General features: G+C 49.3%; 1 protein-coding gene across 2 annotated transcripts in view; it reads left to right on the top strand.

Annotated features, from left to right (window-relative positions):
* Nucleotides 1-9,097: 9,097 nt before the first annotated feature.
* TMEM40 (transmembrane protein 40) overlaps nucleotides 9,098-23,620 on the top strand; it is a 30,756-nt gene continuing 16,233 nt past the window's right edge. Inside the window, exon 1 of one of the 2 annotated variants that reach the window (XM_019944626.3) lies at nucleotides 9,098-9,180. Coding sequence is in view for 1 of the 2 variants with exons in the window: in XM_073787727.1 (XP_073643828.1) it covers nucleotides 14,954-14,972 (19 nt within the window). In the remaining variant the exon portion in view is untranslated. Of the gene's footprint in view, nucleotides 9,181-14,772; nucleotides 14,973-23,620 lie in introns of those variants that run through there. The other variant, XM_073787727.1, reaches the window with a different exon arrangement.

The following is a 23,620-nucleotide window of genomic DNA, read 5'->3' as shown; positions in this document are numbered from 1 at the left end:
CTTTTTCCAAATGGTTACCCAGTTGCCTCAGCATCATTTATTAAAATGTCCACAAATATAAAGGTTTATAGCACAAAGTAATTTCCTTGTGGTGGTGTATCAGCTCTGTATCTTGATGATGGTGGTGGTTATATGAATCTATACATGAGCTAAAATGCATAGAAACTGTGCATACAAATGAATGCATGTAAAAAATGGTGAAAATGGAGTAAGGCTGATAGTCTAGTTAATGGTACTGTATCAGTGTCAATTTCCTGGCTTTGATATTGTAGTACAGTTATATAAGATGTCACCATTGGGAGAACCTGGGTGAAGGGTACATGGGACTCTATGTATTATTTCTGCCACTTTATTTGAGTTGATAATTTGTATCAAAATTAGAAGTTTAAAATAATTTACCTTAAAAAAAAATTTACCTTTGCTACAGCGAGCTGAGATGGCTAGATTAAATTTTTTTAAGTCCAATTTGTTGAAGTGGCAAGTCTGTTCCATTTATGTTCGTCGTGATTACTGATATGGTTGGTCGACTTTTATCCTCACTTATATTCTTTTTTTTTAAAGGTTTAAAAATGTTTTTTTAATTGAAATCTACCATACATACATCAAAGTGCAAAAATCCTAAGAGTACAAATTGATTATTTATTTTATTTATTTATTTTTTTGCGGTACGCGGGCCTCTCACTGTTGTGGCCTCTCCCGTCGTGGAGCACAGGCTCCGGACACGCAGGCTCAGTGGCCATGGCTCACGGGCCTAGCCGCTCTGCGGCATGTGGGATCTTCCCGGACCGGGGCACGAACCTGCATCCCCTGCATCGGCAGGCGGACTCTCAACCACTGCGCCACCAGGGAAGACCAACAAATTAATTTTTAAAAATTACATTTAAATTTATAATTTATTAAAAATAACTTAAACTTGTAATTTAAATCATTTATAACTTAATTTAATTTGTAAGTTAATCAATACCTCTACCCTCCTCCTGAATAATATGAGGATCTTAGAATGCTTTAACTCTAATATTTCCAGTCTGATATGTATTATTGTTTAATATGAATTTGGAGTCTACCTTTTGTTTATACATCTCAAGTTGTTTATTATTATTTTAGAGAGCACTTACTTAGATTTACCTATGTTTACCAATTTCTTTGCTAACAATTCCTTCTCTTCTTTTGCGGTTCGCGGGCCTCTCACTGCCATGGCCTCTCCCGTCGCGGAGCACAGGCTTCGGGCGCGCAGGCTCAGCGGCCATGGCTCACAGGCCCAGCCTCTCCGTGGCATGTGGGATCCTCCCGGACCGGGGCACGAACCCGCGTCCCCTGCACCGGTAGGTGGACTCTCAACCACTGCGCCACCAGGGAAGCCCAGCAATTCCTTCTTTGATTCTTTACTTCCATATTCAATTTCTTTTTTCCTCATCTAGGGAGTGAGGAAAGTTCTTTGAGCAAGAATCTGGGAATGATAAACTTTGTCAGTTTTTTGCCTGACAATGTCTTTATTAAGCCTTTGCTCTTAAATATTTAGGTGGATTTAGGATTTTAAGTTGATGTTTTCTTTCAGCACTTTGAAGACATTGTTCCTTGTTTTCTGGCTTATCCTGTTGCTGTTTAGATTCCTGCTCTCACTATAACTAAACTGCCCAAGATCATCTTATAGTCAAATATTGCTACTGTGACTCCTGTCACACACCGACGTTCCATCTAGTTGGATTGAGGAGAAGAGAAAAGGGGCAATTTGCCAGATGTGTTTTAAGGAAAGTTCTCAGAAGCTGATACTTCACTTACAACCCATTGGCCACCCATAGCTATTAGGGCACTGGGAAATGTAGTCTTTATTCCGGTGGCCATGTGCCCACTATACCCCTAGCATGGGGGGCAGGACTGGTTCATTCCTGGACCCTGCCCCCAGGAGGTGCCCCACAGGGGTCTGAAGACGGAATTTGTTGGCAAATGCTTCTCCCCACTCGTACATGGCCAGGGCTTGAGGTGTTGCCTGAGGAGAAGGCCCAGGCAGCAGAACCACTCCCTTCCCCCCCAGAAACAGCCCCTGCCCCAAGAGTCATCTCACTCGGCCGTGTGAGAGGCTGGGCTGCTCCCTCTGGGTCCCACTTCTTCTGTCTGGACCTCAGCAAGGGCTTCTGCCCATCTCCTGGTATTCCAAGTTGTGAGATGCCAGTCCACCGCAGAGGGGCACTAAAGGAATCCTTTGGCCTCCTCCTGGAGAATTAAAAAAGGAACACTTGCTTAGTACTCTCAGGTGCTGTCTGTGTGGGGCAGGTGATCTCTCCATTTGACCTATGAAGAAGCTGAGACTCAGAGAGGTTAAGTGATTTGGCTGAGGTCACACAGCTAGAGCCAGCACTCAAATTGAGGTCTCCCAGCTATTTAAAATACTGAACCACTTGAGGGCTATTCGTAATACTAAACCACTTCTTTCTGGGATGGAGAAAGATTTTTGTGGCTTGAAGCAAACAAGTTTGAACTCTTGTTCTATCACATCTTTTAGGAGTGAACGAGGCAGGCAGGTTGCTGGGAGAGAGTGGCAGCCCCCCAGCCTGTGGGGGGAGCCAAGGATCCAAGCAGTGAGTATTCCTGTCAGCATTTACCAAAGAGCCAGGCCGTGTGCTAAGCACAGGGGGGTATAGAGGAAAGCTGATCAGGGATGTGGTTAAGAACAACTACTTAGTGAGAAGACAGAGCTGAATTTGAGTCACCTCTAGCTGTGGGGCCTCGGGCAAGTGACTCAGTCCCTCTGAGCCTCAGTTTACACATCTATAAAATGGAAATAATAGCACCCACCCAATAAGGCAACGCTCTTGGCAGAATGCCTGGCACATGGCAAACCTGCAGCAAATGGTAGCTATTGGTTGTTTTTATTATCGTTACACCTTGTAGGGGAGACATATGCTGATGTATGATGGTCGAGGGAAGGATTGTGGGGACACAGAGGAGAGGGATGGGACGTGTGAGCCAGGCCTTGAGGAGCAGTACATCCTCCAGGCAGAGAACCGGGCCAGTGTTCCAGACACGAATGCCTGTATACTCACAATCTCAGGCTCCATCATCAGGTGCCCTGGGTCTGCCCCTCACGCCTACAGGACAGATGCGTCCTGTGACATCTGCCCAGGCTTGAGTCCGGTCAGACATCGCTCACAGGTGAGTCACTGCCCAAGCTTTTAGGAGAATTCCCAAGCTGAAGGCTCTGGGTCCTTCCAGCACAGGTGAGCCCGTTTCAAACATTTGGGTCTTGCATCTCAAGATGCTCTCAAGAGCCTTTTAAAAAAATCTCCCTCCCTCCCTACTTCCTTCCTCCCTTCCTCTTTTCTCCCTCCCTCTCTTTCTTCCATTCTTTCTATTCATCATAAAGGTTAACAACTTACACATTTATTTACAGAGATTCGTGACACCTCCTCAAGAACAGAACTATACTTGCAAACCAGACAGCACTAGAACGGGATGACCAAGGCTGATACAATCCAAAGTGGGAGATTCCACAACAGCAGTTCCAGCCAGGAGTCTCCTGGTGTCTGGTCGCTAAATACTGGCTTCAAGCAAAGCAATGGAAACCACAGTCCAGACACTATGGTAGGACAAGACCGCCTCTCTCCAGATGTGGAATGTAAGTCCAGTAACACAGCATGCTCCAAGACTTTTTTTAAATGGAAATATCCTAACGTACACAGAAGTAGGAAGAACAATATAATGAATTCCAATGTACGAATCACCCAGCTTCCGCTACTGTCAATGTTGGTCAGTCGTGCTTCCTCTCTCCCCCTCCCCCATTTTTCCCCGAGGCTGGAGTGCTTAAAGCAAATACCAAACGCAATGTCCTGTCACCAGTAATCGCTTCAGCCTGCCACGCCAACGGATGGTATTTTTACATAACTGCTGTGCCAGCGTCACACCTAACAAAAATAACAAAAACCCATAAATAATCTAATATTTAGTCCATATTCAGGTTTCCCAGATCGTGTCAAAGATGTCTGTTGGCAATTAGTTTGTTAGAAGCGTGTTCACGAAATTCACTTGGCTCTGAATTCCACAACTGTGGCACTTCACATGTTTTGCTTCCTGGATGGGCTATAAGGGGCATGGAGACAGGAATGCATCCTACCCCTTCTTAAAACCTCCCGCTGTGTGCTGGACTCAAGCTAGCTCACAGTAGGCCCTCAAGATGAGGCCAGGTTCCCTGTTAACCTCTGTACCGGGTCCAGCAGCCCTGGGTGGGGTGGGCCCTACCTGTGTACCATGGAGTATTACTCAGCAATGAGAAGGAACAGGCTGCTGAGACAACAACCTGGATGAATCTACAGAGAATTAACGCTGAGTGAAAAAAGCCAATCGCAAAAGGTTACAAACGGTATGGTTCCTTTCCCATAACTTTCTTGAAATAAAACTATAGAAATAGAGAAGAGATTAGTGGTTGCCGGGGATCAGGGAGGGGAGGAGTGAGAAGGAAAGTGGGTGTGCCTATAAAAGGGCAGCATGAGGGGTCCTTGTGGTGATGGAAATGTTCTGTATTTTGATGGTATCAGTGTCAATATCGTGGTTGGGAAATTGTACTATAGTTTTTCAAGATGTTCCCATTGGGTGAAGCTTGGGAAAGAGTCCATGGGGGTCTCTGTGTTCTTTCTTAAAACTGCATGTGGTGATCTCAAATAATTATCTCAAAAAGTTTAATTTTAAGAAAATGTGGTCAAGCAGAGGTAGTTTCCCCTAGAAACCAAAGGGAATATTTTCTGGACCTATTTGTCCCTCTCAAAGAGATTTCCAGGGATAGTTTGCGTTGCTGCCCTCCAGTGGTTGTCAAACTGGGTTCCCTGGAGCCTTTGGGTTCTCAGTGGGCACTCCAGTGGCTGCCTGCAAGGTGATGCTGAGCAGTGCTTCCATCAATAGCCCCAAGATCCCCACTTGAACTAGAAAGAAGTCCATTCTGATCTGCTAGAACGTCTTAAATTTTATTTGTTAAAAGGATCTCTCTGCTTAAAAAAAGAAAAAGGAAGTTTGAAAGCCACTTAAATTGAGTCTGAACCCTCATTTTGCATTTGTCAGAATGAGCTAGGGTTGACCTTTTCCCCGCCACCCCCCCTTTTTAAAAAAAATTTAACTTTAGTCCTTGTTCTTTAGAAAAGGCATTGAGACACTGGCATCTGAGAGTCAGAGGACTTTCAGGATGATCAGGTCCAACTTCTGCCTTCAGCTGCAGAGGTTTTCCTTAGAACCAACAGTTGAAACCACTGAGATCCAGAGGCCCAGGGTGAGTCAGGCTTAATCTAGATTTAGGAATATTTTAAACTCCATCTCAAATTGCATCAGATACAGCCATTGTTTCCCAAAGAATATGGAGTGGCAAAGAGTCCAATCTAGGCCAGAGGCTACCTCTTCAAACATGGATTTAAATGACACATACAGGGGCTTCTAAATGAGGTTAGGTTGGAGTTTCTCCATGGAGGGGTGAAAAAAGTCCTGCCTTTGAAGTCAAGGAAACCGGGATTCAAGTCCTGACTTAGCCACATCCCAGTTACGTCACCTTGAGCAATCATTCACCCCTCTGATTCTCACTTTTCTCATCCATGAAATGGGCGATAGTCCCTGATTTAGAGCATTCATTTAATAAATGTTTTAATGTGGTTAAGACAGGCCCTGCCCTCAGAGGCATCCATTTGCTGAGTAAGTAAAAACTCATGTCAAGAACCAGGCTCCAGGGTGCTCATAGTAAGGGCACATTCTTTGCCCTCTACACCCACAGCGTATCATTCTCAGACCCAAGAAGTCTCTGGGGAGTTCCCATCAGCCTGAGGGATCCCAGGGCCTCATCACAGGAGTGTCAAGGCCTGGGGAGGGCCGACTGTGTCCAGGCACTGCCCCGAGTACTTCATACAAATAATCTCACCATGGATTGGGACTGCTGTCTCCCCATTTTTATGGATGTGGAGACTGAGGCCAAGCTGTGTAACTGTTGCCTCCAGAATTCACATGCCTGCTGAGTCAGGGGGGCCCCCCTGGCTGTCAGTTCTGGAATGCAGGGAAGCCAGATGCCACACTCAGCTGCTGAGCTGGCTCCCTGGGGCTGTCAGCTGTGGCCACAGGATGGTGGGATTTTGCCCCATGAATCACCCCACACACACATACACACACACATGCAGGGCAGTGAGGTCACCTCAGGATGGAGCTGAGCTGGACCTGCCTTGCGCCTTTGGCAGCTCTGTCGTGGCCCTGGAGATCCGCCCATGGCAGAGAGGTAGGAAATGCCCTGAGATTGTGCCTCCACCCTGTGCCAGATGCTGCAGGAGGTGAACTCCTATTTGCTCAGAAAGGGGAAGTACCCTAACCTGGGACTAGAAGGAGGCAAACACAAGGTCATGACTGGGTCTTATGAGCACCTACTATGTGCCCGTCACTGAAACCTTTAAGTGGTAGGAAGTATTATTTAGACCAGTGGTTCTTAAAACATGTACAAGCATCAGAATCACCATGGGGTGGGGGTGGGGGGGCTGTTAAAATACAAATTGCGGTCCCACCTCCAGAGTTTCTGATTCATTAGGACTAGGGTGGGACTCGAGAATTTGCATTTCTAGTTTCCAGGTGATGCTGATACTGCTGGTCCAGGACCCACACTTTGAGAATAGCTAATTAGTTCAACTTCCTTTCCCTTGTTTAATGGTGGTTCTCAAGTTTCTTCTTCCAGGGATGGAGGTCTCATTGCCTATTCTGTCAACCTATTTCATTTCTAGATAGTTTTTACTGTGAAGATATGACTTGTGTGTGTGTGCTTATGTTGCGATGAAAACTAACCCTCTTGGCTCTCCTCTGTGGCTCATTCTCTATGCCTCTGGCCTGCATGATGTCATCAAAAAGGAGCAATTGGAGGGGAGAGGAGACTTGCAATTAGACCAAAGGTCTCCCTCACCTGCACAGTCCATAGCCACCAAGCCCTGTCCATTCTACCTGTCCATTCTACCCTCTAAATCAACAGCGTCCAATAGAAATATATTGTGAGCTCTGTGTACAAAATTAAAAAAAATTTTCCAGTAGCATCATTAAAAATAGCAAAAAGAAGCAGGTGAAACTAATTTTAATAATATAGTTTAACCCAACTATATTCAAATATTATCTTTTTAACAGGTGATCAGTACAAAAGTTATTAAGGAGCTATTGTGTATTCTTTTTTCTCGTGCCAAGACTTGGAAATCCAGTGTGTATTTTACACTTACAGTACACCTCAATTCTGACCAGCACATTTCAAGGGCTCCATAACCACACGTGGCTGGTGGCTACTGTTTTGGACAGCGCAGTGACCTTGTTCCTAGTACTCAGCTGCCCTGCCACGGCTCATGCTTACCAGGTTCCTGCCCCTCATGTCTTGCCTGCCAGTCCACAGTACGGCAGCCAAATCATTGCCTGAAACGTAAGATTTGATCGTGTCCCTGTCACCCTCATGATGAGGTCCGGCCTCCTTGGTCTGGCTTCTGAGGCCTCTCTTGCTTTCCCTTCTCCCCTCCTCCAGCCCCCAAGCCCCCCACTCTCCTGCTGTACTGAATTATTCACAGATCCTCAACACAGTAGTGCCTGTTACCTCTAAACCTTTGCACACTTGGTTCCCTCTGCCCCAAATACCCTTGGAACGCATCTTGGGCTACCCTTTCAGGTCACTCATTCAACGAAATTTATTGAGCACCTACTATGTGTTGGACACTGTCCCACATCCTGGAACAAACCAATACATAAGAAGGAAATATGCATAACAAGAAAATATACGGTGTGTCAGACAGTGAGCAGTAAAGCAGGATGCGAGGGAAAGGTGGTACAGGCGGTTACTACTGTATACAGGGTGTCAGGGAAGGCTTCTTGGAGAAGGTGACATTTGAGTAGAGAGACCTGAAAAAGTGAGGGAAGGAGCCAGGTGGCTGTCTAGGGAAAAGCATTCTAGGCAGAGGGAACAGCCAGTGCAAAGGCCCTGAGGAGGAAGACTGACTGGAGTGTCTGGGGCACATTCCTGGGTGGCTGGGGCAGAGGGAGAGAGGAAGTCATAGAAATCAAGATCAGAGAGAGCAAGGAGTGAGTGGCACATCATACAGGTCTGTGTAAATACGGGGGTGAGTGAGGTGTGAACCCTGGGAGGGTGCTGAGCAGAGGAGGGACATGAGCTGACTTGAGTTTTAACCAGATCCCTCTGGTTGCCATGATGAGAACAGACAGGAGCATAGGGACTAGTGATGTGGTGGCCAGACCAGGGTGGTTGCCAAGCCGATGGAACAAAGAGGCTGGATTCAGAATATGTTGAAGGTGGGGACAACAGGATTTTCCAGATAGGTCAGAACCAGAGTATGAGAGAGCAAAGGGTCAAGGATGACTCCAAGGATGACTCCTGAGCTTAGATGACTCCTCTTCCAGGAAGCCCTCCTGGGAACCCATCACTCCCTGGGCCTTGCCCGCATGGGGGCTGTCGTGGCCTGGCTCCCTCAGGGTGCTCCCCATGGCAGTGTAGGACTTGTTTACTGTCGTGCTTCCAGAATGTTTGAGAGGTGAGTGAGAGGACCGGCCTCAGCTTTGAGAGGTCAGTCCTCACCCCCTACCCTGTTGGGATCCACAAGGCAGTGGATGTTCTAGCCTTTGCCCAGTTTCCTCACGAGGAGAGGGCACTGCCAGTCCCACCCACAGGAGTCCCCCCACCCAGCCCTGAGCCCCAAGGCCTCCTCTTATGCTGCCAGCCCCACCTCACTCCTGTGGGGGAGCATCCGGTTGGCCCACATGGCTGGGCCCTGAGTCGGCCTCACCCAGGCGGGTGGGGAGCATCTGGGACACGCCACCTCTTCCCCGCCCAGAGCCTGGCACCGTCAGGGTGGTACGACTGCCCCCACGTAACCACCCCTGAAGTCAGAAGGCATGGCCCCGGCCCGGGGCGGGTTGGGGTCTGCAGCCGCCCCATCTGCCCTCCTGGCACATCCGGGGGGCAGTCAAGTCAGACAGGAAGGCCTGGCGCCTACAGCACCGCAGGAAGGAGGGCCCCCCGGCTGAGCGTGGGCGCGTGGGCGGGTGAGCGTGGGGCCCAGGGCGACGTCACGTCCCGCCCCTGCCTGTCATGGGGGCGGCCCCGCCTCTCTGCCCTCTTCCCGGCCCCGCCCCGCCCGCCCCCAGAGTGTGAGCGCCGCTAGCCTCCAGCCCACACCGGCCTCGGGAACACAGGTAAGGGGCAGGCGGAGCGTGAGAGGCGGGATGGGGGTGATTTTTAAGAGAACTGGGGAGGAACAGGCTCTTCAACAGGCCTGACATTTTGTGGTTACCTGCGGGCCTGGGTTTGAGTCCCAGTTCAGTGGCTTCCCAGCTGGGTGAGCGCCTGTGTCTCCATCTCTGGAAAATCAGGGGAGGGTGAAGTTCTCCAGGGGTGCTGTGAGCCTCCAGCCAGCCTGTGCCCCGCCGCCGCAGGCGACCCGTCCCGTTCGTGAGGTGAAGGGTCCCCCTAGCTTCGGAAGGCTTCTCCCACTCTGCCCTCGTGGGACTTACAGCTTTGGAGGGTGTTTCCTCACAGACGCCCGGCCTCTGCGCTTTGACCGGCGAGTGAAGGCAGCCGCCCTCCTGTTCCCCCCAGAAGCTGCCCTGGCCTCGGGCTCAAAGGCATCTCTGGGGAAAAAGTGCTGAACAGAGAGCTGGAGGCGCTGGGAGACCCGCTGAAGTCAGAGACTCACAGGGTGGAGGGTGCGGCCTAGAGGGAGCCCCCAGCCACCCCGGTCCCCCAGGCCGTCATCCCGAGTCTGGAGGACCCACCTGTGCTCAGAGCATCCCGGCTTGTCTCCTCAGAGGCAGCGTTTGGGCCGGAAGCCAACCCATTTTCCTTTTATGGGAGACAAGAAAGATTATGGGGTTGTGCTTATCATTTTGACCTGGTTTGTTTAGAAACTGAGAGAAAAGTGAAGTCAGGAGTGTGTGTGTCCTGTTTGGAGTCCAAGCCAAGCGGATCTGTAATAACGAACCCCTCTCCTGTCTCTGGATCTCCCAGAACTTGGTGCAGCCCTCTAAAAGGCTAGAGTCCCTGTTCCTTGAACTCCTCACCAGGCCACCTTCTTAGGGGGACATCGCTCACACGCTGGCCACATGCCAGGACCGGGGACCGCTCATTTCACTTTCATAACAGCTGTATGTGGGAAGTTGTGTTTTTTTTTAAAGAAAATAACCTTATGGAGATATCATTCACATGCCATAAAGTTCACCCTTTTAAAGTGTACAAGCCTGTGGTTTTCAGTTTATTCACCAAGTTGTGAACCATCACCACTGTCCAATTTAGAACATTTTTATCCTCCCCAAATAAGCCCCATACCCTTTAGCAGTCACTCACCATATCCCCTTCTCCCTGGCAACCGCTAATCCACTTTCTGTCTCTATGGATCTGATTATTCTGGACAATTCATGTAAATGCAGTCATACAATAGGGGATCTCTTCTGACTGGCTTCTTTCACTTAGCATAATGTTTTCAAGGTCTATGCATGTTTTAGCGTGTGTCAGCACTTCATTCCTCGTTTTGGGTGAATAATATTGTACTGTGTGATTATATCACATCTTGTTTATCCATCCATCAGTTGATGGACATTTGGGTGGTTTCCACTTTTTGGCTATTATGAATGACGCTGCTGTGAACATTCATGTACAAGTCTTTGTGTGGACACAGGTTGTCAGTTCTCTTGGATAGAATACTAAGGACTTGCTAGGTCTTATGGTGAAACTATGTTTAACATTGTAAGGAGCTCAAACTGTTTTCCAAAGCGGCTGCACCATATTACATTCCCACTGACAATACGTTAAGTCTCCAAATTTTCCACGTCCTCTTCAGAACTTGTTATTGTCTGTATTTCTTATTTTAGCCATCCTAGCACATATGAAGTGGTATCTCATTGTGGTTTTGATTTGCATTTCCGTAATGACTAATGATGCTGAGCAACTTTCTATGTGCTATTGACCATCTTCTTTAGAGAAATATCTGTTGAAATCCTTTGGCCATTTTAAAATTAGGATGTCATATTATTGTTGAGTTGTAGGCGTGCCCATTCCAGGGGAGGATTCTGAGGCTCCCAGAATGGGTGAGACTTTCAGTGATCTCACAGTCAGTGGTGGGTAGAGCTAGGAACTGAGTCCAGGTCTGTCTGATATTCAAGAGCCAGAAAGCTCTTTCTCTTTCACTGGGTGCCTCCTTTCTGGTTTTTGCTATTGTCAATTGTCTCTCTGTGTGTGTGTGTGTGTGTGTGTGTGTGAGAGAGAGAGAGAGAGAGAGAGAGAGAGAATGTGAGAGACCAAGAGAAAAAGATGGAAAAGAGAGCGAGAAGAGAGAGACAGAGAGAAACTGGCCTGAGAGGCTGAGAAAGAGGAGCCTGGCCTGGCACTGGCTGTTTAACGAGACACCCACCTTGGAGAGTCAGGGCCAGGGAAAATTCTTTTCAGAGTTTTTGGTTTCTTCCCATTCCTCTTCAAACATTTTGGGGGCCTCAAAAAAGTTTATTGAGGAGCACACTCCCTCCTGGTTTTTCTTCGTCTCTAAATCCGAAACAAATCTGATTAGACCCCCAAACCTAAACAGGGAATAGCATCCCCCTAGCGTCTAGCTGGGTCTAAGAATCCGGAGCAGTGTTTGTCACACTTTTTTTTTTTTTTTTTTTGCGGTACGCGGGCCTCCCACTTCTGTGGCCTCTCCCGTTGTGGAGCACAGACTCCGGACACGCAGGCTCAGCGGCCATGGCTTACGGGCCCAGCCGCTCTGGCGGGCCCAGCCGCTCCGCGGCATGTGGGATCCTCCCGGACCGGGGCACGAACCCGCGTCCCCTGCATCGGCAGGCGGACTCCCAACCACTGCACCACCAGGGAAGCCCCGTCACACTTTTTGATGTCACTCTCTGCTCAAGAAAAATGTTTAGGGCTTCCCTGGTGGCGCAGTGGTTGAGAATCTGCCTGCCAATGCACGGGACACGGGTTCGAGCCCTGGTCTGGGAGGATCCCACATGCCGCGGAGCAACTAGGCCCATGAGCCACAACTACTGAGCCTGCGCGTCTGGAGCCTGTGCTCCGCAACGAGAGGCCGCGACAGTGAGAGGCCCGCGCACCGCGATGAAGAGTGGACCCCGCTCGCTGCAACTAGAGAAAGCCCACGCACAGAAACGAAGACCCAACACAGCCAAAAATAAATAAATTAATTTAAAAAAAAAAAAGAAAAATGTTTAGGCACCCACAACATTTTATATATGTATATGTATATATATATGTGTGTGTGTGTGTATATATATATATATATATATATATATATGGATTTAGAAATTATATACAAGTACTGTGACAATAAACTAATGTCTCAAGGCCCAGTATATATTCGGAGTGAATTTCATCACCAACAGTAGTGGATAGAAGTCCACCTTTCAAGGAGTTTTCTTACTATGATTTCAGTCAGCAATAATGTGTATGTGAGATGCCATTCTTTACTGTTTTCAACGTTAGGGTGGCTGTTGTAGGGCTTGAACTAGGAGCAGTGGTGGGTTTGTCCTACACTTTTCCTGTCGCTGGCTTGCACTTTCTCGATTAGCATTATCTCCATCCATGATTTCTTGGCAGGGACTTTTAGAAGCCACTTGTCCACACTACAGGGATTGATTCAGTTACAGCTGTGTTGTTTGATCCTCAGCTCCACCGAACCCGCCACCAGGACACTGCAGTAAACAGCAGTAGGCTGAATGTAAAGGAACAGAAGACATGGGCATAGCAAACCTGTCTGCATTGTGGGCTGCCTTTGGCCTCTGGAGACCCCACTTAATGGACATGGCATTGGGTGTCTGACATATGGCCAAGGGTGCACATCAGGGTTGAGCTACATACTCTTTTTTTTTTTTTTTTTTTTGCAGTACGCGGGCCTCTCACTGTTATGGCCTCTCCCGTTGCGGAGCGCAGGCTCAGCAGCCATGGCTCACGGGCCCAGCCGCTCTGCGGCATGTGGGATCTTCCTGGACCGGGGCACGAACCTGTGTCCCCTGCATTGGCAGGCAGACTCTCAACCACTGCGCCACCAGGGAAGCCCTGAGCTATATACTCTTAACTACTTTTAGCTAAAACTTAAGTAGAAATAGTGAGCTAATATTTTCCTCCTGTGCTTTGGAGATTATTATTTGAGAGACTAATAGGTTCCGACCTAAAAACATCTAAGCCCACCTCTGCCACACCTTTGCTTGCCACCCCTCATGGCAGGGTGCTCATGACCACTCAAAGCAGCTCTCATTTTTAGAAAATTCCTTTACATATTGAGCTGGCATCTGCCCTGGTGACTCCCCAAGGTCCCAACCCCTCCCTCTGGGCTCACAGCCCCACCTGGTCGTCCTGTCCTGGAGGGGCCCTGCAGAGACCTGGGGACAGTGACCAGGTCTGTTCATGCAGTGCTCATCCCTAGGCTGAGCACCCTGCTCCTCCGGCCACTGCTCTTGGATGTGGTCTCCGTACCACTCACATCCTCCGGATTATCTTGGTTTGTCCAGACTCTGTTCTGTTCAGGACCTAGGATTGAGCCTAGGATAGGAGCTGGTGAGGTATAGGTCACCTTCCTCACTGTACACTCTGTGCTTCTGTTAATATGACCTAAGGCTGTGTTAGCTTTGCTTTGTTGCTCTATCACCTTGTTGACTCGTATTTCACTTTAACAGACATTGGTTATGTACCCCCTGTGTGCTAGAGTCCAGTCAGATGCTTGTGCTGAAATGTACTTGTCTTTCAGAGAGTGTTTTTAAAATCCTAGGTCTTTCTGTATGAACAGCCTCCAAGCTGGGCCCACCCATCCTCCTTCTGCACAGACTGGATTTTTGTCCCTTTTACCTTCTTCTTTCGGTGCCATCCCCACTTCTCAGGCCCTCGCTGCATCCTTGGATGTGCTGTGGCCACGGGGTTCACCCAGATTCGTGACAGGTCCGTCCAGCTTGTGGGCAGCTGGCTGAGCAGTTTGGATTGTTCTCCCACCATTAAATTGCCTGGATGGACTTGAGACAAACGGCTGAGGAGGTGGGAACGGTGGCGTTTTCACTCTTTTCCTCTGTGAGGGTCCCCTTGTGCTTGGACTTCAGCCTCAGATCCGAGTTCATATCATTTGCTTCGTGGCCTGTGGGGAAGCCCCTTCCCCTCTCTGGGCCTCAGCTTTGATCTCCTGGCTGTAACTATGTGGAATTCAAGCTTGGGGAAAGAGAGAGAGGGCCAAGCCTGGGGAGTGAGGTGAGGTGGGAGGTGAGGCTGAGGCAGGAGGTGTAGCGGGCTGAAGAAGAAGGGGGACGGGAGCAAGCGGAGGATCTTATAAACGGAAGGGGGAGATGCTGAGACACTGCTGGCGTAACATTATTTCTCTAAGCTCTGAAATCCAGCACTTTACGGCTTCTTTTTCTGAAGCACTTTCTCTAAGCCAGGGGCTAGAATATAGTAGCAAGAAAAACGTGATTCCTAATCCCAGGGAGCCCAGAATCTAAGTCCATTTTATCTGAATCCTCACAGCGACCCTGCAAGATAGTGACACAATCCCTATTTTACAGACAGGGAAACTGAGGCTCAGAGTGTAAAGTTATTTGCCCAAAGTCACCGAGCTGGGGAGTAAAGTGATGAGGCACGATTTGGAGTGGGCTCTGTCAGACCCCACTGCTAGAGTGACTTAATCAAGATACCTCTCAGTACAGAGTATTGGCTAAGAGCATGTCATTTTACTATGTACTGTCCTGTCCACAGCCCCAGGCGAACTCCAAAACCCTTGGTGAGTGACACTATTCTTTGTCTCATAGATGAGAAAAAGGACCTAGAAGAGAGAAGCGATGTGCCCAGGGCTTGGTGGCAGGGCCCGGCCAGGCCCTTGGTCTCACAGCAGCTAACTCTCTTTCCTCCCAGCCCCTGCCCTGAGGGTGCCCAGAGGACTTCCCACCCATACCTTGGGATCTGGAGCTCTGAAAAGACGGTTTCTGTTCCATGCCTCTGGCTTCCCAGGGTCTGTTTCTGATTCATTCCCCTCCCCAACTGTCCTGCTTGACGGGTGGAGGAACTCTGGACCTGGGAAGCTGGCAGTGTCCAGAGGGGGCAGCGAGAGTGCCCAGGCCTGGATTCTAGGACAAAAAGACGGGCCCCAGGCACAGCAGGGATTGAAGCAGATGGCACTTCCCAAAGCTGTACCAAAAGACATTGAACCACATTCTGGGGAAAAGGACTATGCTCTTGTGTAGTTTGGGGAAGGATTGGATTAACTAGAGTGAAAGAGCTTTCTATCCTGCAGGCCTTCTCAGAGCCTTTAATGTACAACTTGCACTTCATGCAGCTCCGGGGTGGGGTGGGGGGCTATGGAAAGCAGTGTTGCCCAAACTTCTTTGAACATAAAATCCACTTTTTTCTTGGAGCATTTCAAGGGCCCCACAAGATACTGTATGTATCTTACTGTTAGAACATGCTCTTCTGGGCCCTCCCCTGGGTCACATCAACCCTGAGCGCCTTTGCCGATTGAGTGGATGAACCCTGACTGCTTTAACAGGACCAGAGCTTTAGTATCCTAGAACGTCCGAACTGGAAGAACCTTGCAGGGTGCAGCCCAGCTTCTCCATGTGTGGGAACTGAAGGCCAGGGCAGTGCAGCAACATGTTTGGAGGAGGGAGGCCAGAGACAGACAAGCCTGTTGGGAGACTGTTGTAACACTCAGGGGAGAGTTTCTGGCGGCCTCAGTGGACCACACTCTGCCTAGCATGTGGTGCCTTTGTTAACAGTACAGACTTCCCTGAGCCACACCCTAACCCTAACCTTGCTCTGAACACCAGACGCTCTGAGTGAGAGAGTCCTGGGCGTCTGCCCTGTCAACAGTGCTCCCAAGGACATCTGACCATTACCCAAATTTGAGAGACATTGAGCATGGGAAAGGAAGGGGAAACTCTCATTTATTAAGTTGCCAGTATTCTAGGCTTGTTGTAGGCGCGATATCCTTTTATCCCCGCAACACTCTGGAGGATAGATATTAACACACCATTTTATTGAAGCTGAGTGGAGCCTGGCAGCAAAGGAACAGGGACAGGAACACAGTTATGACCAAGTCCCAAACCCTCAGTCCCCTTGTAGGATCTCTTGGGAGGGAGGCAGTGGGAGTAGAGAACCCAGCTCCTCTTGAAGGGAAGATGAGACAGGCTTGGGCTTTGGCTGGCTGTGGAGGGAGGAGCCGTGTCATCCTTCCTGCCTTTGGAGCTTAGGGGCCCAGGAGGGTGGTGGAGTCAGAGAAGTTAGGAAGGAAGATGGTCAGCATCTGAGGGCTCCGGGCTGAGGCACGCACTGTGGTGGAGAGACGGTGATAAGCAGAGTGATAGCCCCCAAAGGTGCCTATGTCCTGATCTCTGGAAACTGTGACTCTGTTAGGTTATGCAGCAGAGGGGAATGAAGATTGCACATGGAATTAAGGTTGCTCATCTGCTGGCCGTCACATACGGGATGATCCTGGGTGACCTGGGTGGGGCCAGTGTCATCACAAGGGTCCTTAAATGTGGAAGAGGGTGGCAGAAGAGGTCAGAGCAGTGTAGTGTGAGGACTTGACCTGACATTGCTGGCTTTGAAAATGGAAGCAGGGGCCACAAGCCAAGGAATGTGGGTGGCCTCTAGAAGCTGGACAATGCAAGGAAATGAAGAAGGAGGGGGAGGGAAAGGGGAAGGAGAAAAAGCAGCAGCAAGGAAACGGATTTCCCCTAGAGCAGGAAGGAAGGCATCCCTGCTGACACCTTGATTTTAGCCCGGTGAACCAGTGTTGGACTTCTAACCTACAGAACTGTGAGATGCTATACAGGTGTTGCTTTAAGCCTCTAAGTTTGTGGGAATTTGTTACAGAAGAAATAGAAAACCAGTGAGGAGCTGAACCAGCTCCAAGATGGTCTCTGTCCTCAGCAAGTGTACAGGCCTCTAGGGCAAGATCTTCAGGACAACTGGCTTGGGCAGTTACAGTGCTGGGGAAACCCGGGAGCTCCCCAGCCCAGCCTGGAGTTGAGACAGAACACCTCGAATGGGGTGGGGGGCCTCAGGGGCCCTGCCCGTCCCGCCCTGGGGGCTGGAGTGAAATCTGTGGACCCTGGCCTGCCCAGCGAGCCCCGCTTCGCTCTGCCTGCACTCTCAGAGCCCCTCCCCCCGCATTCATCTCATCTCAAATGCTTTGGTTGCAAGTAACAGAAACCACCACAGGCTACCATAACAGGACTTTCTTGGGAGGATACGGAGGTCTCACAGAACAGAGGGAACTTCTGAGGAGCCAGACTGCAGAGAAGATGGTGCCCAGGAGCAGAAACAAGAGGGCCCTGTCTCAGGGGAGACCAGCGCCCACAGATTGAGGGCTTTGTGTCACTCACGTCACAAGACCGATTCCCGGGAGGGAGAAGCTGATGGTCTAGCCTGGCTGGAGGGCAGTCACCCCTCCAGAGTTCCCATACGGTTGTCCTGGAGCAGTGTCTGCCTGACAAGGATGTGCTTGGAATTAGGGCGCATGCTTGTTTGGGGTGGCTTGGGAAGCTGGAGATTATCCAGGGCTCTGACTTTCTCCTTCGCTGCAATCACCAGAAGGGGCTTCGATGCCAGGTGGGCAAAATCAGTAAGTTTCCACCCCTCTGTTGGCTCTGTCCCCCTCTTAGCTGCTGTTTCTGTTCCCAGGGTCTCCCATCCCATTTCCTGCCCTCGGCTTGTTTAACTGAGCTGGTCCAACATTGGTGGCCCTCAGGGGTGAAGTTTCAGTCCACCTGTGGGGAAAGTTGGCCATTAGCCAAGCGTTCAAGGCCCTGGATGATTCCCCAGCCTCACGGGGTTCCTACCCCTTCACCAGCCCACTGCCACCCACCCCCTCCACTAAACCTTCATCCCACTTTGGCCACATGTTAAAATCCAACTCAATCTTAGTAAGCCCCCTCCTCCAAGGTGGGACACCCGAGAAAGATAGGCAGCCCCTGAATCAGGAGACAGGGTTCTGGAGCCAGCCTTGCCCCTGAATCTCTGTGTGATCCTGTGCAAGTTCCTCTCCATTGCTCAGTTTCCCCTTCTGTAAACTAGGACACGGATCTCCACCCTGCTTCCTGCCTGGTTAGCGTGAGGATCCAGTGAGCTGAGCGGGGAAAGCTCTGTGAGGCTGTGATGGCCTGGTGTCCCCTACTATCCCTCCCACCTCGGACCCAGGCCCTTGTAATAGCAGGAGCTTAGGAAATCCGGGCTGAACTGAAGTGGAAATCCAGTTTAGCAAAGCCTGTGGGTGCAGCGGCCCTGGCACCACCGGTGACTCAGCAGGGCTGGGCTTTTTGGAGAAAAGCGCTAAGCATTGCATTTCCTTGTAGGAACAGCCTCAGATGGTGGGGGGGTGGGGGGCACCTGAAAGAGGGAGGCCTACGGGCCTCTAACCAGGGCCAGGGAACGGGGGTTCTCTGTTAGGGCAGGGGATGGATTCGAGTCCATCTGTAAGCTGGGAGACCTTGGACAAGTCACTTGTCTCTTTGAACCTCAGTTTCTTTTTGTGTAAAATAAGACTTGCAAGGGTGAAATAAGATCACGGGGATTGTGCCATGTGCTCTTTCCTCTCTCTGCTTTCTTCTGTCTTCACTTCTCCTGTCTCAATTCCGTGTTCCATCTTGGCTCAAAGGAGGTCACGTGCTGTGAACTTGAACTTTCAGAAGCCTCTCACGGCAATCCCTCTGCCTGATGTCCCACGACTAGTGCGCTGTCCTTTTGTCTTAAGCATTGCCCTACACACTGATCTTAGAGTTTTAAATTTTTACATTTCTGTTTATCCTTTCTTACAGCAGAAATATGGGTGGAGGAGGATGAGGCAAGGACATTAAAAGGAAAAACAGGGCTACCTCAGGTCCTGCCTCCATGATCGTTCTATTTCCCCTCCTGATGGATCAGTGTGCTGAAAAACTGCCCGAGGAGGTTCCCTGGGCTCTGGGGACACTTGCTCAGGGCTCCAGAACTAAATAGAAGCCAAGTCAGCATCATTTGCATAACACTCGATGACTGTTAGTGGCTTCTTTCCTGGTGCTAATGACAGAGGCCTGGGAAGAGGTGCCAGGACGGAGCAACTGCCCTTTTGCTCAGCCACTTACTAGCTCTCTGGCCCTGGGCAAGTTACCTTGCCTCTCTGGGCCTCAATGTTCTTACCTATAAAATGAGCACAACCACGGTGAGCCCTGATAGAGTTGTGGTGAGGCATATGTGAGGCACACGTGTCACGTGCTCAGATCCTTGCCTGGTAGATAGGAAGCACTTATTTGTTATTGTCTTCATCATCATCAGTATCATCTTTTTTGCTTTCTGCCGGGCCCTATGCAGGGCACAGGTGACACAGAGATGAATCAGCCATGGTCCCTACCCTGGCTGGTTAGTGATCTAGTGGAAGAGACTCACCCTGGGTGTGTCAGACCCTCTGCCGGGCCCTGATTGGAGATCTGAAGGTGAACAAGGAACAGTGGCCCCGGCAGTTGTGCAACAAGGCTCCTCTCTCAAGAAGGAAGAGTCTGAAACAAGGCACAGCTGATGAAGGCTCAGGAGAGCAATGTGCCCTCTGGGCCTCCCCCAAATCCCACCCTTCTTTAGAGTTTCTTCATGCCAACTGTCTCCCGTGTGGGCCAAGGCCCCTCACCTCTGTGCCTTTGCACACGGCTCCTCTGGCCCTTCCAAACTCACCCGCAGCGTTCCCTCCTTCAGGAACTTGCCCTGACTGACCCTGGTCTGATTTGGCCCCTTGGCTCCCATGGGACTACCCCCTGGGTCTACCGTGAAATTCCTTGAGGACAGGGCTGCAGATTGTTCACCACGGTATCCCCAGTGCTAGCACACAGTAGGTGTTCAATTAATGTATGAAGGTAGGGGAGAGAAGGTGTATCAGTCAGAATTGTGTTCAGCTACAAATGCCGAGAATCCTGACTATAGAGGTTTAAACAAAATGGGGTTTATTTTTCTTAAATAACAAGAAAGCAGGCAGCTGCTGTCAAGGGCTCATCAGTTCAGTGACCCTGCATTTGCTTTGGCTTTTCCTCATGGTCACAAGATGGCCACTGTAGCTCCTGCCGTCACACTCATGTTCAAGAAAGAAAGGAGAGGCAAGACACAGCACCAACACTGTTGGCCTCTTTGGTCAGGAGAAGCAAAACTCCTTCCCAGAACCCCATCAGGCTTCTCACTTCTTTTTGGCCAAAACTGAATCACATGGCCACTCCTAGCTGGGAAAAACAAGTATCTACTTGATATGGAAGAACAAAATTCAGTTTTGCTCACAAGAAAGAAGTCCAGGGGTGACGGAGGGGGGAGAAGGAATAAGGGAGTCGGGGTAAGGAGGGTGGGTACTGGTTAGACAACCAGCAGAGGGCTTCATGAAAGAGGTGGTATTTGCACAGTGCCTGGAAAGTCAGATACAATTTTGGTAACCAGGAAGAATGGCATGGGTGGAAGTCTGGAGGCTTGAAAATGCTGAGTGTCACCAGGGGCTGCCACGTGACCGAGACAGCTAGAGCAGGAAAGAGGTAGAACGAGCTTGGCGAACTGTCGGCGTATTTGCTGTCAGCCAGCAGCTCTCTTGCCCCCATACAGCTCTAAGTCTCTTCCTCCACTCCACCTGAAATTCCACCGTGAGAGATGATCTCAGCCAGTGAGACATACTGGACACCTGCTATGAACAAAGAGTCCTTTTCAAAATATAAATATGCCCTGAAGGCTTGTGGTCATCAGTCATTCATACCTGGATATCGATTCATTTTATTGGCTAGTGACCTCCTAATGCTTAGCTGAATTCTGCCCTGAGAAATAGGAATTTTTATTCTAGAAAGGGGTAATGGAGCCTGGGCCCTAGGAGATGGGAGATGGGTGGGGCTGGGTCTGGACCCCGAATGTCCGGGGGTCATAGGAGGTCTGTAGAAGAGGGAACTCACACTCACCAAGACCTCCTGTGGGCAGGCACTGGCCATCTTTCTTCTCTAAGGTGCTGCCATCGCCAGTTCACAATTGAGGTAACTAGAGCTTGGAGAAGGGGCCTGTCCTGCCAAGGCCATCTCGTGCACAGGTGACGGAAGTGGGGTTGGACCCTTGTCAGTCTCACCCCAAAGCATATGCTGTCTTGTTGCCACGCCCCGTCATAATAATGATCATCATCTCAGCTGGCATTTGTTCAGCCCTTGCTCTATACCAGGCATTGTTCTGAGTGCTTTATGGATTTTAAGTCATGCCATTTTCACAACAATACTATGAGGTAAACACTATCATTGTCCCCATTTTACAGACGGGAAACCTGAGGCACATAAGAGGTTAAGTGACTGGCCCAGAATCCCACAGCTAGAAGTGTCAGATCAGATTCACAGCCAGGCAATCCAGCTCTGAGGCACGGGGAAGGATGCTGCCTTGTCAAGGTCTTGTGGTGGGTTAAGAGTAGATTCTCTACTAAAAACAAACAAAACCTCCGCAAAGTCATAGATACAGAGAAGAGATTGGTGGTTGCCAGAGATGGGGGGTTGGGGGTGGGCGAAATAGGTGAAGGGGGTCAAAAGGTACAAACTTCTAGTTACACAATAAAAAAGTCCTGGGCATGTAATGTACGGCATGGTGACTATAGTTCATAATACTGTACTGCATATTTCAAAGTTGCTAAGAGAACAGACCTTAAAAGTTGTCATCACAAGAAAAAAAATTTTGTAACGATGTATGGTGACAGATGCCAACTAGACTACTGTGGTGATCATGTTGCAACATATACAAATATCGAATCATCATGTTGTACCCTTGAAACTAATATAATGTTATATGAGCTTTATACCTCAATAAAAATGTTTAATTAAACTTTTAAAAAAAGAGTAGATTCTCTAGACCAGTGGTTCCCAAGTAGGGGTGATTTTTGCCCCCAGGAGACATTGGGAAATGTCTGGTGACATTTTTGATTGTCACAACAACTGGGTGGGGTGTTACCTGCATCCAGTGGGGAGGCCGCTAAACACCTTACAATGCACACACCGGCAAAGGATCATTGGTCCCAAACGTGGGGAGCGTTGAGGTTGGGAACCGAGGTCTAAACTTGTTAGAGAGGAGTGAATCTACCTCCTCTTGAAGTTAAGGCCTTAGTCTCAGAGCTGGGAGGAGAAGAAATGGCAGGGGGGTGCTTCAGAACGAAGCCTGCACAGCGTGGCTGAGATGCTGTAACAGAGACCGAATCCCTGGGATTACATAAGCGAGAAGCTCATTTCCTGTGCACATAAATGACCAGAGACAGGTCCATGTGCGCAGACGGCTTTGTGCGTGAGGCCTTTCGGGGCCCAGGTTCCTTTGCCTTGTTGCTCAGGGATTCCCTGGGGTGTTGGCTCAGTTTGCGTGATTGAAGTTATTCTCCACCCCATGTCTGCATTCCAGCATACAAAAAGCAGGAAAGAGGAAGTAGAAGGCACAGAAGTTTATAAGCCCAGAGCTGGGAATCGGTTGTTAAACACAACCATTATTAAATTAAATTCTATAAATGTATAAATAACTAATTTATGTTAAAAAAAGGTTAATAAGTACTCAAAATGTATCACTTCCTAATTTATTTTGCTACATTCTGCCCATTACCTAGGCCCTTGAGATTTTCACATCTGTTTTATCTGTATTGTGGAATCACTGCGTAATGCTGTGTTCCACTGTCCATGCCTTCCCAACTTTTTTTTTTTTTTTTTTGGCGGTATGCGGGCCTCTCGCTGTTGTGGCCTCTCCCGTCGCGGAGCACAGGCTCCAGACACGCAGGCTCAGCGGCCATGGCTTACGGGCCCAGCCGCTCTGCGGCATGTGGGATCTTCCTGGACCGGGGCACGAACCCATGTCCCCTGCATCGGCAGGCGGACTCTCAACCACTGCGCCACCAGGGAAGCCCAGCCTTCCCAACTTTGCAGTCCATGGCATCACAGTGGTATCAGTCACAGAGATCAGTAAACTCTACAAATTAGAGCTTGAATGTTTGCTTTGTCGATTGTCTAAATTTAAGAAAGTGATCAAGCAAATGTTAATAATGGAGATTAAACCTCAAACCTGTAGGCATTGCATTACACCTGTTGCCATTACACTGTGAATAACACAAAAAGTTGAGAAAGTATTCTTCCAGAATCTGTAAAATATGATTCGATTCAGCAAAGATGTTGCTTATATCACTGACAAACTGTGATGACAAAGGCATTTGTTGTTTGCCTTTCATCTTACTTGTTAACATGAAAGAAGTTATCAGCCAACATTCACGTTGGCAGTGCTCTTGTTCATCCATGATGTGAGCAGCCTCTTTTCTGAATTTGGTAGTGATTGAGCATTTATTTGTAGTTTGATTTTGTGACACTATTTTTTTTTTTAATTTATTTTAAAGAAGATGTTGGGGATAGGAGTTTATTAATTAATTGATTTATTTTTGCTGTGTTGGGTCTTCGTTTCTGTGCGAGGGCTTTCTCTAGTTGTGGCAAGCGGGGGCCACTCTTCATCGCGGTGCGCGGGCCTCTCACTATCGCGGCCTCTCTTGCTGCGGAGCACAAGCTCCAGACGCGCAGGCTCAGTAGTTGTGGCTCGCAGGCCTAGTTGCTCCGTGGCATGTGGGATCCTCCCAGACCAGGGCTCGAACCTGTGTCCCCTGCATTAGCAGGCAGATTCTCA

This window comes from Tursiops truncatus, chromosome 10 (assembly GCF_011762595.2).
Source record: "Tursiops truncatus isolate mTurTru1 chromosome 10, mTurTru1.mat.Y, whole genome shotgun sequence".
Classification (NCBI taxonomy): Eukaryota; Metazoa; Chordata; class Mammalia; order Artiodactyla; family Delphinidae; genus Tursiops; species Tursiops truncatus.
Note: the sequence above shows the minus strand (reverse complement) of the source record. Positions and strands in the feature narration are given on the sequence as shown.